The sequence below is a fragment of the Gymnodraco acuticeps genome, unplaced genomic scaffold (assembly GCF_902827175.1).
Source record: "Gymnodraco acuticeps unplaced genomic scaffold, fGymAcu1.1, whole genome shotgun sequence".
Lineage (NCBI taxonomy): Eukaryota > Metazoa > Chordata > Actinopteri > Perciformes > Bathydraconidae > Gymnodraco > Gymnodraco acuticeps.
Genome location: NW_022990238.1, coordinates 4,389,789 through 4,405,356, shown reverse-complemented (window position 1 = coordinate 4,405,356; position 15,568 = coordinate 4,389,789). Strand labels below are relative to the sequence as shown.

General features: G+C 43.9%; 1 protein-coding gene across 1 annotated transcript; it reads left to right on the top strand.

Annotated features, from left to right (window-relative positions):
* Positions 1–1,732: 1,732 nt before the first annotated feature.
* Positions 1,733–9,878, top strand: metrnla (meteorin like, glial cell differentiation regulator a). The gene is made up of 4 exons (XM_034219444.1): positions 1,733–2,124; positions 4,112–4,500; positions 8,790–8,849; positions 8,973–9,878. The coding sequence occupies exons 1-4, from the start codon at positions 2,024–2,026 to the stop codon at positions 9,284–9,286; spliced, it is 864 nt and encodes a 287-aa protein (XP_034075335.1). The 5' UTR covers positions 1,733–2,023; the 3' UTR covers positions 9,287–9,878.
* Positions 9,879–15,568: the final 5,690 nt, after the last annotated feature.

Genomic DNA, 15,568 nt, shown 5'->3' with positions numbered 1-15,568 from the left:
CTTCCAGATTTTTTATTTATTTGTAGTCTTCTGCCCAAACAGACGATGACCCAAGCGACATCACTGGAGCCAAGTAATCAGATCCCACTGAGCTTCCTCTGGATTAACAAAAGGCTTTATACAACTTATTTATCACAAATACAGTCAGACTCGACAAGCCTTTGATATGTAAAATGGGTGAAATTCCCCTTTAACCTTATACTTTAACAAGGATTCAGAAAACAAATTGTGTAATTCTAATGAACTAATTGAGAAATCCTTACAGGTGTAGCTCTGGTGTAACACTGCAGGTGCAATCGTGACGGCTCCTCAGACATCTTGTTCGGACACGTCTGGTTCTGTTACTTCATCGAGAGGTATAACTGTCAGACAGCCTGTACAACTAGGACTACAGAAACCAGACACACTTCTCATCAACTGACAAAAATACACACAACATTACAAAGTTGCTCAATGGGAAGTCTGACATTTCTTGGAGTTTTATCAATTTGATCAAAAAGAGATATTCCATAGTCAAATTTAAAACTTTTTCGCACACTCATCTTAGGTTTGTGGGGTGCTTTGGTGGCATGTTGCCCAGGCTGAGACTTGCCCCCTGCATGTCAGGTCAGTAATGCAAACATGTCGATCAAAAACAAGCCACAACCAATCCAAAGTCCTACGAAACCAGAGAGGAAATGTAGCAGTTACAAACTGCTCTGGATTTCCTTGTTGGACCAGTTTCTATGCCATACACAAATAAAACATCTTGTTTTCTGAGAAACCCTAGCCCATGAGCGATGAGATACATGAGCGATAAGTAGTTGATGTTTACAGATGCACCCAGTGGTTAACAGACCCACAAGTCTGTGCAGCTCTTGTTGAACTTGGTAACAAGACTGAATTATAAAGCTCAGTAGTGTTATCTTAAACTTTGGTTGGGACTTGTGTGTCATAAAGTTATGGATCAATGGCAAAGTATAAATAATTATTCATATTTTCATTTCACATTCTATTATGACTCTTTGCATGATGTGGTTTTACAGATGTTCAAAGGTTGAAGGACTATTCTGGCATATCCTTGTATGTTTGTATACATGTTTTTAATAATGGAAATAACGCTGTTTACTTAAAGGTGAATAAATGCAATTTTTCCTCAAAAAAAACAACTAAATTCTTGAGTTTTATGCTCACTTCAGGTGCTGTGGGAACTTTTACACTTATTGTCAAGTGGATTATGTCAAAACGCTCAGTAAAGAAAAAAATGGGCTTTGGAAGTTTCTATCATAATTGAAATGCTCAAATGTAACTAAATGAATGCAAAAATGCCAGAGAATGTATTTTAACCTTTTTTCTCAAATGTACTTAATCAATAATAATAAAGAATCACACACTTAAGACCAGCTTTTTGCATGTATGAGGAAATGATGTGATTACAATTACTTATCATCCTGGAATAACAATGAGAGACAATTAACATACAATTCACACATAATGTGTAAATAGCTGTAAAGATAACAATCATTGTTGGAGTGTTTCACATAATATGTTTAACGAATAGAACTCTTAAAAAAAACGAAATAGTTCAAATTTAATTTTGACCAATAGCTGAGTAGCTCAGTTGTGTTGGTTTCAAAGGTTTCAAATCAAAACCGTAAACCAATTTGTTTTACATGCAATGCACAAGTGTCCTTTTATTTTTGAAAGACTAGGAAATCGGAGTCTCTGCTGAGCCCCTGAAGGCAGCGCAGTGATAAAGTGCTTTGGATGGGGTGTGACGTGGAGAGCAGTCAGGTCTGCAGGAACAGAGTCGGAGTTAAACTCACTCCACAGTTTTTACGGAGGGCTGTCCGGACTCGGCTTTACGGACCGCATTTGAATACGCGCCGTTACTCACCTGAAACTTCCTGAGAATCACAGGAAATAACCGGGGAGCAGCACCGAGCGGACCGGGGCACATGGAAACGCTATGTAGCTGGAAATACGGCGGTGGACTTCATCACAGTTTCGCTCGAGAAGAGGCGAAGTTAGCTGCGAGATAAACATGCTCACCCCGATGTTGGCCTCCCTGCTGCTGCCTCTTCTCCTTCTCTGTCGGATTTCTTTCTGCCAGTATTCAAGCGACCAGTGCAGCTGGAAGGGCAGGTGAGGTTTACCCCGTTGTTTTTTAGATGTAAAATGTCGATAAAAATTAGTCTGAAAGTAAGTGAGCTGCAGCGACTTGAGGCGACTGTGGCCGAAACTCAGACTCCGAGCGCGGCGATCTGAAATCAGGCAGCGGAGTAAAACGAGAATAAGTCTTACATTAAGGCAGGATAAGAATATTAAAGAAATGTCTTGCCTAAATGAATAATCTGTTATTGTTTTGTGATGTTAATGGGAATGAGAACGGGCATACGACAGTTTCACAGACGGGCAGGATTTATTGGTATGCTGAATTTATGAATGACAAACTTATTTGATCAACATATGACTCACCAATACAAATGCGTTTAGGCCTGTTATTAGGGACTTGCTCGTATAAAAAGTATGCACAATTATTATAATATATAATTAAACCTAGGTAAGTACATACTTAGATTTAAAGGTTTGACCCTCCCCCCAACACAAATAATACTGATATATTTACAGGATTGCATGCACAGATCTCCACAGAACCGTTTTAAGCATTTCGTTTTTTAATAGTTTCTAAAACCTCAAGCAGCACACTGGAAAATGTTTCCTCCATCAAACATCTGCTGAACTCTCTTTTTGCGCTTGAGAGGCTGTGCTTCAAATAGTGTGGTTTTGTTTTTCATCCTCCACTCAGGAGGGGTAGGAGATATTCAGCACTTTGAGCCCAAACCAATAATCTGTTGTTCATTAGTGAGACTCTTCACTAATCTCCTTTAATTGCATGCAGAAGTGATGAAGTTAGAAAGGACTTAATTAGAGGCGTGCTGAGGAGAGCCTGGTTATGAGGCTTCAGCTGCATGTGTTCAGCATATGCCATGGGTTACTTTAGATCTATGGCAAATTTGAATTTCAGCATCTCATTTTCAGGAAGCTGGGCGTTTCTCCCCCAAAGTCAAAACCACTAGCTTGGCATGCACATGCTGGTGGACTGCTGATGGCTTCCTGCCTCTGGCTCTGCCACAGAATGACTGACAGGCAGGAGTTTTTGAACCCTGACCAGGCATTAAGTTCTGGAGGGAGTCATTTGGTCATGCTGGCGCCAGAGTCCGAAGTGCTGCCCGGACAAGTCTCTTCCAGTCTCTTTGGTGGCTTGAAAGCAAGGGGAGGTTCGGTGCGTGACCTGCATTTGCACTTGCATGCAGCAGGCCCGGCTACTGTTGCTGTCGCTGTCTGCCCAGAAGCCCCTGTGTCCCTCCATTCATCCATTTCTGCTTCCAAACTCTTCCCCAAGGCAGCTTGCCAGTGGTGCGTTTTGCCAAAGCTCGGGGAGGATAATGTGGTATGGGGGGAGTGTGTGTGAGCTGAGGTAATTTTGGCTGCTGCGGCTCGTGACTGGTCATGCAGCCAGTCTTGCGCACAGGCAGCCATTAATGCTTCAGGAGGCGTTTACTATAATACCCCTACAGTGTGCCAGAGGCCTTCACCTTGGTCAGGTATCTCGGGCTGTAAATGACCAAACCATTATTTTCCGATCACTGAATAATCTGTTCATGATGAATGAAAGCAGGAATGCACAGTATTTTTTGTCAATATTACATTTTCCGATATTTTTTACCCACAACTAATTCTTGCAGTTTTCTGATAGTTATATCCAAACACAACATCCAGAAGGAACTCATTCACTGGGCCAATAAGGAACAACCTAAACTATGTCCACATGCAAAACATGCCCTTTTAACTTTTTATCTAACATATTGGCCTGTCATTTTGGAGGAAATGTTCGGTTGTGGCTGATGCCAATATTTCCTTTTTTAAAGCCTCTTCCTGCTAATATTAGTGACTTGTGAATAACATCCTGAATTCCTAATTAAAAAGATTAAAATATCTCCACATTAAAAGGTTCCACATTGCAGGGTTTTGTGTAATTGTACACTTTCAGAAATTCTAAACAATCCCTGCCACTTTGATTCTCGAGTGGTCGATGTCGGCTGACGTCTTTCCTTCTCTTTACTTGCAGTGGTCTGACCCATGAAAGCCACGCCAGGGATGTGGAGCAGGTGTACCTGCGTTGCTCCCAAGGCTCTCTGGAGTGGCTCTATCCCACAGGGGCCATCATCGTCAACCTGCGGCCCAACACTGTCTCCCCCGCCGCAGCCCGCCTCTCCGTCTGCATCAAACCCTCTGCAGACTCCGGCGGCACCAACATCTACCTGGACCGCAACGGCAAGCTGCGGTTACTGCTGCGTGAACAGGACCATGCTCAGGGCAAGGTGCAGTGCTTCAGTATCCAGGAGGGGGCGCTCTTTATCGAGGCCGTCCCGCACTTGGACATCAGCCGTCGCATCACAGAGTTCCAGTACGAGCTGGTCAGCGACAGGCTGGGACCAGATGCACAGTCACTGGAAGGTAAGACACATTTCCACCATGATGCTTTACGGCTCGATGCTAACCTGTCGGTCATTGTATTTCATTTGAGAAGCCATTATAAAGACCTACAGGCTTTTGAATCATTCCCTCTGTGTCTGGTTCTCTTTGTGCTGTGTCCCTGTGGTGTGTGCACTAAATGCAGCCATCTACTGGTGGAAACTGTTATTAAGTTGGACGCTAATAGTAGGAAACTCAACGTTTGTTCCAGCAGACTGCTAATACTGAAGCCAAAGTCCATTTCTCTGGTCACATTGTCTGTACATTTTGGTTTTAAGGGAATGTATTTCTTGTCTGAATCAAATGCCGGCTATAAGTATCAAGACATCAAAAAACCGAAGCTTTTTAAGTCTCTATGGTACTTTTCCAGGACGAAAAAATCCATTCATGCTTGATTTGACTTGGCTCTTAGCTGTAATAGATTTGTTTTTTTTGTGTGTGTGTGGAGAGGCACAGCCAAACAGGGGGCCTCCATTGAAAAACAACCGTGTATTTTCACGCTGCGTACCTGCCAAACCTGCACAGTTTCAAGCCGCGCAACTGTGCAAGCAACTGTGTTCTTTTCCACCTCAAGCAAAATAAGAGCAGTATTGGGCCCACATATGTTTTTACGGGCTCTCTGGGTTCACATATCCACATCCTGCGTCATTATCTGGCGCAGCACAGAGAGGGGGTTAAATGCAGAGAGCAGTGAGCGTGGAGTTGTTTTGGCCACATTAGTGTGCTCCGCTCAGCTCTGCAGTATAATCTGTGTGTGTGTGATGTGGCCTCCGATCGCATCGGGATGATTCATAAAGACAGTGGTCTCGTGTCATCTGAAGCCTGGGCTGGTGGATTGATTGCCGCTTTGCTTCTTCTCATCTCCTTCTCTCTCCCGTCTCTTCCCTCTTCTCTCCGACCCGCTGTGCTGGGATTGAGTTGCTCACCGTTAACTTGGAATGCATCTCCAACCAGATGTTTGGAGGAGCATATAGGCTTATTTCCCCCCCACTCCCTTCTTTTCTTGCCGTCACTCCCTCAGCCTCCCTTTCAGATCACTTAACTCATATTTGTTTTCCGTCTTTGTTTCACTATTTCCTACCTCTCTTTTAATGTATTGCTCGTCCATTTATCATTCTAGTATTTTCCTTCTCATTCCTCTCCCCTTCATATATCTTCCCTCTCTCTTCCTGAACGTTTGAAGTGGTTCACGTCTGTGCCGAATGGTATTAGCGAGTTGTGCTCCATTACAGTGGAATGCATCGGGGCCCAGATGTTTTAGGGACACTACATCGTGCCTCTCCTCCCCTCCTCTACCACTCCTCCCTCTCAGCTCCTGTGAAGTGGTTCTGATCAGATGTGCATGGGCCAGAGAGGGATGCTGACTCGGCTCTCAGCCCATTCCTGTGGTTCTGTTTCATGTCTGACATGTGAGCCCTGCTCGCCTCTGCTTTGGTGGAAAGAAAAAACACGGCTGGGTTTAGCGCCGGGCTCTGGGCCTTTCTAATGCTAAGGCCGCACGCAGGCTCACTTCAAAGGGCCTTTGCACTCGGCTCTGGGCGAGGTCGGCCGCTCTGAAGTCTCCCGGCTTTCCAGCTGTTCTTAAGCCGTCCGAGCTTGTGGCTGTTTGACCTCCGACCTCTCTGGTGATGCGGCAGAGCCTCGTGTTGCTACACAAGCTGACCTAAGACATGTTCACCCCTCACCCCTATACTCTCAAGCCAGCTAAAAATAAGGCTCCAGCGCCTACAGATGACAGAGGGCACTCATCTCTGTTTTTGGACTCAATTAAGTAATGGTCTACAGATTTACTCTCCACATTTCTAAATGAGAAACATTTCACACCAGACTATGTAAGCTAGGGTGGTTTCCAGTGCACCAAATCCACCTGAGTTAACTGCTTTAATCATTATTTTTCTCATTTAATGGATGAACACCCACTGACCCAACCTCTGCACATTGCTGACTCGGCACCCCTCCCTCTGCTCCCCACCTGCCCCTCTCTGCCGCAAAAGAAAACCACAGCAGATCTAGGACTAATAAAGACGTTCTATCCCGGCCAGCCGCAGGACCACCTGAGTCAACTAATCATTGGTTGTCTGCTCTCATTTAGGGCCCTTTCTCCTGCTATAAAACAGTCTGGAGGCGGGCCGGCTGAGCTGCTGCTCTGCGGGGGAAATGTAGCCCGGGGCAGACTTCTACATTTCTCTTTTTTGACAAATCTTTTGCCCTTCTGTTATGAGAGCATACCCTTTTGATTGCCATCTTCTATTGTTTAAGACCAGGCATTGTGGGGATCTGCCTACTATTAAGTGATTTTCACTTTTAAAGCTCTTCAAAACTCTACTTGATGTTGTAGTTGAGAAAGTGCTCACTGTTTCAGTCCCAGCAGGTCTGCTGAAGTGCTAACAGAGCTCAGGTCAGCAACTTAGCCTTTCCTCGTGTCTGTGCTCCCCTAAACTTCTCATCTGGTCCTTGTTTGTCACGGAGCGTCGAGGGGCTACTCTTGTGGCGGGGAAGCTGACCGAACGCCCCCCACAAGCATAAAACCCCTCAGCAGTGTTTATGTGGATAAACTTTTTGTTGAGCAGCATGCCCAGTTCTGTTTGGTGTTAAAACAAGGAGCTCATGACAGCTGAATTCTGCTCTGCCGACTTTGTAAATAAATAATCATCTGTAGGGACGGAAATGACTGTGACCCCAGTTGTTAGTGTGTGACTTTGTGTTTGTTAGGTAAACACAGGCAATGTTCAAAATGGCAGATACTATCCAGTATAATGTAAATAATGTTCAGCCACCCTAAAATGAATTGTGGCTCTATAGACTGTTCAATGGTGGACAACAAATGATGAAGCATTGGATAAACTAAATGGGAATGATGGCAAGTGACTTCTTCTAAAATATTTTAAACTTTTAATACTGGAAAAAGAAAATAAAGTTGAAGAGGTAGTGTACCTTTTGTGATACAGGTTTCATTCAGAGTGTAGCTCAGACCGGTTGTCATGTGATGTAGATACATTTAGCTTGGCTTTACTTCAGTGTGAACAGTCTGCTGGTCGTGTCAAACTTCAGGGTGATTTAGTAGGAAGTAGTATGCAGTGGCTCAGTCAGTATAGTGTTTCCCACATCATTTGATTCTATCAAGACAAGCCAGAGGCCCCTTAACGTGTTCGGGTGGCCCACGCATCCACCCCCCTTCAAATAACAAAATACATGCAAGTTCATGGCTACTGTAGCAGACAACGTTCTTGTTGCTCTGTGTTGCGTTGTTAATGAGTGAGACACACCGGAGTTGAGGATCTGTGGGGTTTATTCTCCAAAAACTATCATTTACAATTTACACCAAAAAAAAAAGATATATTATCCGCCACAAATGAATCGATATATGGGAAACACTGCAGTAGGGGCTTGGACTGTGAGCCGTAGGGTCGCCGGTTCAAGTCCCCGACCAGACCTAAATATGGAGTGTGGACTGCTACTTGGAGAGGTCCCAGTTCACCTCCTGCCCTGCCGTGGTGCCCTTGAGCATGGCACCGGACAACCCCCTTCCCCACTCACTCCCATTGCTCCACGGGTGCTGTACACTAGCTGCCCATTGCTACTTGTACTAGACTCCTGGTACTAGGATGGGTTACAAGGAGAGAACAAATGTCACTGTGTGCTCTGCATGTGTGAAGAGGGTTTCATCCCTCCGATTCTATCTATTCTATACTTATTGATTTTAAAGTGGACCTATCATGCTATATTTGAATAATATATTGTAGAGCCATACCTATACAAAACATGTCTGTGAAGTTTTTTTTCAAAATACCAAACAGATCATGCATTTTAGCCATGCCTCATTTCCCTCTATTTGCTCTATTCCAGCCCTGTCTTCACAAGGGCTGATTCTGTGGCAAATGAGCTGCAGCTGACCACGCCCCCCTGTAAAGGAGGGGGGCGAGGCACGAGCATCATGTTACCATGCCACGGCAACCTCTCATTCCCCTGATAGGTAGAGAGTTGCCCATATAGGCGGAGCACCCAGTTTCTGACTTCAGAACAATTTCAAATCTGGATCAGTCTGTATCAGATCCGTTGCAGCCCCGTTTTTAGAGATTTGGGTATGGAGGAAAAGAGAGAGGGTTGTGTTTTCTGACATATTCCTGTATAAAAGACGTACTAAAGTGCATTTTGCATGATAGGTCCCCTTTAAGTAGAAAGTGGTGGACCTGTTCAATATTATGTGGACTGAATTTTCCTTTGTAGTGCTTTACCAAACTCATCCACTTTCTCTCTTTGTGTCCCTTCAGAACCCTGTCATCCCTGCAGCGACACTGAGGTGCTCCTCGCAGTCTGCACCAATGACTTTGGTAAGTTAAAACACTGTTTGGGAGAATAATAGTCTTACTGTTTCTATCTCATGAGAACATCATATTGTGTAGCATGAAATAAAACCCGTACCTAAATCCTGTGTTCATGCTTGGTGTTCTCAGTGGGCCGGGGCAGCATCAGGAGGGTGGAGCAGGAAGAGGAGCACTCGACAGTTACTGTGGAGATCAGCCGCCTCTACAGACAGAAGATCCACGTCTTTGCATCCGGGGGTGTGAGGGTGCGGAGGTGGACTGGCAGCATCAAGATGCCCCCGCAGTGTGGGGTGAGGGCTGGGGAGGGGGAGTTCCTCTTCACCGGGACTGTGAGGTTTGGGGAAGCCTGGATGGGTTGCGCCCCACGCTACAAAGACTTCTTGCGGTTGTATAACGAGGCAGAGCAGCAGGGGACCAACCCCTGTCATGTGGAGACGGACTGAGGGATTTACCTGCTCACTCTTGGAAAAATGACATGTCCTCACTGAGTGGGGGGGGGGGGGGAAGAAGAGCAGAACCAAGTGTTCATGCTAAGGAGAGAGAGAGAGGCCGACAGACTGGCCCGGAGCCTCGCTCTTCTTCTGCTGTCATGTGACTCTTCGGAGACAAAGACTGGAGCTTCTGAATGTTGCCAAGCAGCATGCTGGATGAACTCGCCTCTGAAAAGTCAAACGTGATGCAACAAGGAATGTGTCCGGACTGCCTTTCTCGCAGACAAAGGAACTCCCAGGATTTAAATGTAGCAAACCCTCATTTGGTTTTTATTTGTATAAAATGTGAATGAACATTGTATATTTTGGAGCTCTGTGTGCTTTGTAAAATAGCTTGATGTACAGTTTTGAAGTTATTTCTTATGACAGAAATGTATAAAGTAAAAGCGTTTTTATTTTTATTTTGTTTAAAAAATGATCCACAATTTGAATGCCTGAACTCGTGGTGTTTTTTTTTTCAGGCCGTACAATTGTTAAAGAAAAAACCCCTAAAAAAGCAAATACGTTTTTTTGCCTTTTTGAGAATAAAAGTTTTTATTCCCTGGATGTGTGTTAATGTCTGTTTATATGTTAAATAAATAATTGACAAAATCTGCGCTGGGCAAATTTAAAACTTTAGCAGGTCATTGTTTTTTGGGATTTTTACTTTGGCAGCGAGGGATTTAAAGAGGGTTCTCTCTGGACTGTTGGTAACTCGTGGACTCGTTTAGTCCCAAAAAAATCAATTTATTTAGAAAATAATATGCAGATGAACTAATGCAGGATACGGCTAGCTTTAGCCTTAATTTAGCTTGTGCTATAAACCCTTAATTTCAGCCTCATATGGAAATGGTGGGTCATTTCATATCAGATGAAATACTCTCAGTAGTGCGAACAGGTTATTCCCCCCCCCTGTTCTGTTGGAATAAAAACACACTCGTATGATGTGCATTAGGCCCTGCTCCGAGGTTCACCTCAGCCTTTAGCCGGGGCCGTCTGCCAGGGGTAGAGATTGATATCAGAGAGTTGGAGTGGATTCCTCTGCGTTGGTTCCTGTGGTGATGGGGGTGGCCGTGTGTCAAGGTCAATGTGAAAGGCCTCTTTGTTCCAGCGCAGCAGTCTGGTATGAGAGAGAGGACTGAAGACAGACCTGAATACAGCCCTGTGACTGGGCACGCAGCACTCTCCAACCACACTGCACATTTTGATTGGCATATACAGTTGTGCTCAGGTTCCCTGTTTAAATGAAGACTTTAATATCCACATCACCTGGAATCTAACAAGGAACAGAGCAGGTTATTTTAGCGCAGAGCTGTGCTGCCGTAACAGTAGATGCAACCTGTGAGCCAGGCCCGTTAAGATGACATCCAGTTCATGGCCAGGTCCCTCTTTGTCTGCCTTTTCACTTAAAACGGAAATGCACCTCGAATGTCTTTCAAAAGTTGCCCCACATAGACAATTGCTTCTCCAGACAGCTCTGTGTATTGAATGTCTGAATTCCAGCTGAAAGCCAGCGGTCCCTGAATTGCTCACTGGGAAATGCAAACAGAGTTTCTATGGAAACGATGACTTTCTATGAACCTTCTCACTCTGGCTTTGAGACCAGGAGCCTTGGAGGAGGAGGAAGAGGAGGTCAGCGGGCATTACTTGGCTGGTGGTTTTCCCTGGTCGGGCTGTCCTGGTTGTTAGAGCTCTCTTCCTCCGGCCAGTAAGCCTGTTTGACACCAGGCTGGTCTTCAGGTGATTCCTATGCAAAATAATCAATATATGCATCACTGTTCAAAGTGACCTACTGAGCTGTAGTGTACTCCCATGATGCCGTGCAATTTAGCTCTTTACTTTCCCTGGGGAAGCATCCACTAGCTCTCATAAGGATTTATTTTCACTAGAGCTGCTTTTAATGAATGTGATTTATCGACCACTGCATCTACAGGCAACTCTTTTGGGGGAAAAAAACATTTGTTCCAGCTTTTCAAGTTCAAGAATGTGCATGACATTTGAGGACATGTCCATGAGTTGTAAAAGAAAAAAGCAGCACAACAAAGATGCAATTGTTCCTTCTTTTATAATGTCTAGCTATTGTCACTAATACTGCACTTTCTTTCTAGAGGCTTGATAAGCCGACCATGGGCAAACAAATCAAAGATAAAAGGCAGTTTTAGAGAATGTTTCTGAACCCCATTTCATGAGATTTTCTTCTAAAGAATGTGTTTCTAGTTTCACTGGGAGTAGTTCATTTGAAATTCTGACTAATCTGTCAAAAATGCACATGCAATCGCTTGCAATTTTAAGGGCCAGGTCAGATTTCATTGTAATACTAGTTGAGAAGGACCAGTTTATACCAGACATGAATATGTGGGGCCTTTGTGTCGTCGGTGTGATTCAGCCAGAAGTCACTGCATGGTCATCTCGTGGGTGGAATTAAAAGAGAAAGAAAAAAAAGTACTGTTGAAAACTACAGTGACGGCGAAGGGCACAGTGACTTGGCAGAAAGAAGGGCAGTCGAGTTGAAGAGCAGGAGGTCTCCAGTAGTGAGAGGAGGCCTTCGAGCGCAGTGTAGTGGCTAATATTTTATGCCTCTTTGGGAAGTGCTGGAATGTGGGGAATGTGTTGACTTCACACACACGCGTGCACAGTTCCCTCAGCGCTGCTGCCTTGATTAGCTGGAATCAATAGAGTCTCTGTGGTGTTTCTGTGTGTCTGACTGAGTGTGTGTGAGTGTGTATGCCTGCACTGTGCGCGTGGCCCTAACCCCAGCACACATAAACACACCGCCTCAGCAGCGAGATAGCCGCCACCCACACTGAGCCACGACTCTCTCTGCAGCTGCAGTCCTAACACCTCGGATCTGACATAATGCTGCCCTGACACTTCTGTTAGCAAGTCTCACAGGTTTATATTTCAGATTTAATCTGACTTTCTCATCTCAATAATATTGTGGAATATTACTCTTTTACTATAATAGTATTTGTTTTGTTAAACAACTACCCTCTTCAAAAGATTGCAAGTTCCTAGGGCCTGGCTCGAGCTCAATATTCTCTTAATACGACAGATTATGAAGATCTTGCCAAGGGTTTTAGGTTTTCAGCAGTTATTTTTCCAACAGCTTTCCTGCTGATGCTATATTACTCTAAACCATAGCCCCTACAATTCTTGTAAATGTTTACTTGATTTCAAATAATATGTCTCAAAAGTCTCTAAACTGATTTTTACAGTTCAATTGGTGATTGAAACATCCACATCCCTTCATTATTTTGCAAAGAGAGCCTTATCCAATCTCTCATTGTTAGGAACCTTGACTCAATAGTATGAGGACTCAAATGCACAACCCAGAGACAAAAAAGGTTTGAAAAAAATAATCTTTACTTGAAAAAAACAAATGTCAAAAGTAAAGCGCTCACATGGAGGAAAAAAGGCAAATCAAACTTCGCCCGCATAACAAGGGTAGGCCTACTATGAATCCTAAAACTGTAAAATAATATGGTTAATTTTGTACAGAAATGTGCAGTTAGCTATGTTGATATACTCAGGCTCAGCAATGCTTTAAGCTACATGTCAACATATGCATGCTAACTTGCTAGCAAGGACAATGCTTTGCAGGTAATCTCATCGTGTTCACCATATGAGTTGAGCCTGATAGCACGGTTGCATTCGCTTTTTAACACCAAAAACAGAGAATCAGTTTTGTAGGCTATTGATAATCAACCATACCATTTATGATGTCTTTCCCTAAAATATATAAAAAAACATGTTTATGCTTAAGTATCTCAAAAATAATTTCAATACGTTTTTAAAAATATGTATTTTGAGTGAATGTTAAAGTAGCCTGTTTTCAAATTCCCTTTAAGTCATTACCAATTGGAGCCAGAAAGAGATGAACACATCAGAAAGCGAGGGTCAACAAGCCAATAAGGCCCCTCACAGAATGCTCATTAATCCCCAGAGGGTCATGAGTTTCCCAGTCATGAAATGCCTCAGAGCCGCCTCCTTTACCCCGCCTCTCCCACCAAAGCGGCATGGTAGGATTATGCTCTCTGGTGTTGGGTGTCCCCTCACAAAAAGTTGGGAGGTCATAGCTTGGTCTTGCATGTCTTAATATCAGGTATCAAAGGGGATGTGGGAATTGTGTGCTCAGATATGTTAAATGGGAAGTGTACGTGAAGTAAACCAGGCACTGCCATTATTAATTAAGTTTTGGCAGAGACTCATGCAGTCAGAAACATACAGTAGCATTAGTCTGTTGAAGAAAAAGCTACCCATGATAGAAAGCTCCACACTGCTAAGCTTTATCATGTAAATGCCTCTTTCTTGGCTGACGTCTGTATTATGACTAATTATTTCTGTTTGTTAAAGGTTATTTGCTGCTCCAGTCTGCTCCTACAAGACTGTCTCCTTCTTCCTTTTGTCCCTCATCGTTCTCTTTTCTTAATGAGTGAATGTGCGCGGCTGCTGTCAGCTCACATGGCTCCCAGAGGCCGCGTTAGGGTACCCTGTTCGTTCAGCAAACACACCAATGTCCTCCAGAGTGGGGGGTCCCACTGCACAGAGTTACTGGGAGCCCCCCAATGCTCAGCAGCCCAATAACGGCGCAGAACTTGGCTCCGAGGACATCGAGCAAACACACTGCAAATTGTACTTTTATTTACTTGCCTTCACTTCCCCGCCCCCAACAGCCTTCATTTACTGGGATCCGCAGTGCCATTTCCAGGAGCCCCATGGCAACAGTCGGCCTTGTCAACGGGGGGACAACTTTCTCATGATGTCACTATGTCATGGATATTGGCAGCCTGTTGCAAAGCGATGAAGCTCGCTGTGAGATGTTAGGATCCCAAAACAACTGATCTTTACGAAAACACGACATTTGGGTTTTGGTACTCTAGCTTAACCTTGATTTGTCTTAGTAAAGTCGTTTTTTTAATGTTTTTATCTTATTATTTTTGTTGTTTTGTTGTTTCTGTGATTAACAATAGTAAAGCCGCTGGTAAACTCACACAGAACTGCTTGTTGGATTGGCTGTTTAGCTTGAAAAACCCCTCCCCCACAGACTTTTACGAAGTCTGATTTGGATGCAAGGGCTACAATTTCTATACATTTCTGAAAGTCAAAGTTCCCAAATCAGTTCCAACTTATGCAGCAACAAGCCAGGGGAGACAGTCAGTTATAAACACTTCCAATGTGGTGGGACAACACACTTTGCCAACCTAGTTTCTAGCACGGCCCAACACTAAGTGATTCAATGCTTTCAGGATGGACCATTACTGAAATTGTCACTGATCACAATAACAAAAGCTGCCCCTGTCACTAGTGCTCTCTTGACTTAATCTTGGCTTTGAATGAGCGTGTTGTTGCATGCTCTATACAACCTTTCACTCATCAACCCTTGCTTCTTGTCTGCTTGTGATAATGCAATCGGCCCAGGCTCCTCCGCTCTCAGGCCTGTCAGACTCAGCCGATCAGCAGTTTGCACAGTCCAATGAGCACCAGTGGATTTGCCCTGTTGGTGGACTCCTCCTTGGCAACCAGGGCCGACCCCCTCTGACCTCTGGCCTAGGCTGTGGCCTTTGGTTAAGAAGAAAAAGAAATGGTTCCTGTCTAAATTCAGCATTAGAATCTGGAGGAGACTGGTGTGGGCACTATATCCTCAAAAGGAAACGCACATTTTTAGGTTTTGTTGAATGACAAAGATCATCAGCCAATGGCGGGACAAGTTTAGAGCGTGATGGATTGTGTAATGGGACATGGGACGTTTGATTGATGTCTAAATGAGGAGCATAATAGCTTGTGTGATGGATAGGTAGGAAGTGAACACTTAGATTTTCACACAGGAGCGGATGTTAGCTGTTTGGTTTCGTGACAGAGGATGATGGATCGACGCCCGAGAGAGGAGGACTTGGTAAACGGGGAATAAATTGATCGCAATGCTGTTTTATTTTTAGATAATTATTTTGTTGGATGGTTTGACGCATAAACACAGTTTAAAGTAATGGGCCATCTTGATCCAAATAAAACATGTTAAAATTAAACAAATGTTGCACTGTTAATTTAAATTACAGATAGTCAGATACCCATTAGATTAAATTATTAGATTACTTACTTTCAATTAGATTGAATTACAATATATGCTGTATAATGAAATAAGAGTGACATTTCTGTCTTGAAATAATTTTCTAGGAGGTCTTTGCCAAAAATAACAACAACATTAATAATAGCTGTCAAATATTTTGAGCGCGCTTCTTCAAAATTGTGCGCACATGA

Excerpts from the sequence above, each read along its gene's own strand:
- metrnla (XM_034219444.1), top strand. The coding sequence starts at position 2,024 with ATGCTCACCCCGATGTTGGCCTCCCTGCTGCTGCCTCTTCTCCTTCTC. Across the intron at positions 2,125-4,111 it reads CAGTGCAGCTGGAAGGGCAG|TGGTCTGACCCATGAAAGCC; the intron begins GTGAGGTTTACC and ends CTTTACTTGCAG. Across the intron at positions 4,501-8,789 it reads AGATGCACAGTCACTGGAAG|AACCCTGTCATCCCTGCAGC; the intron begins GTAAGACACATT and ends GTGTCCCTTCAG.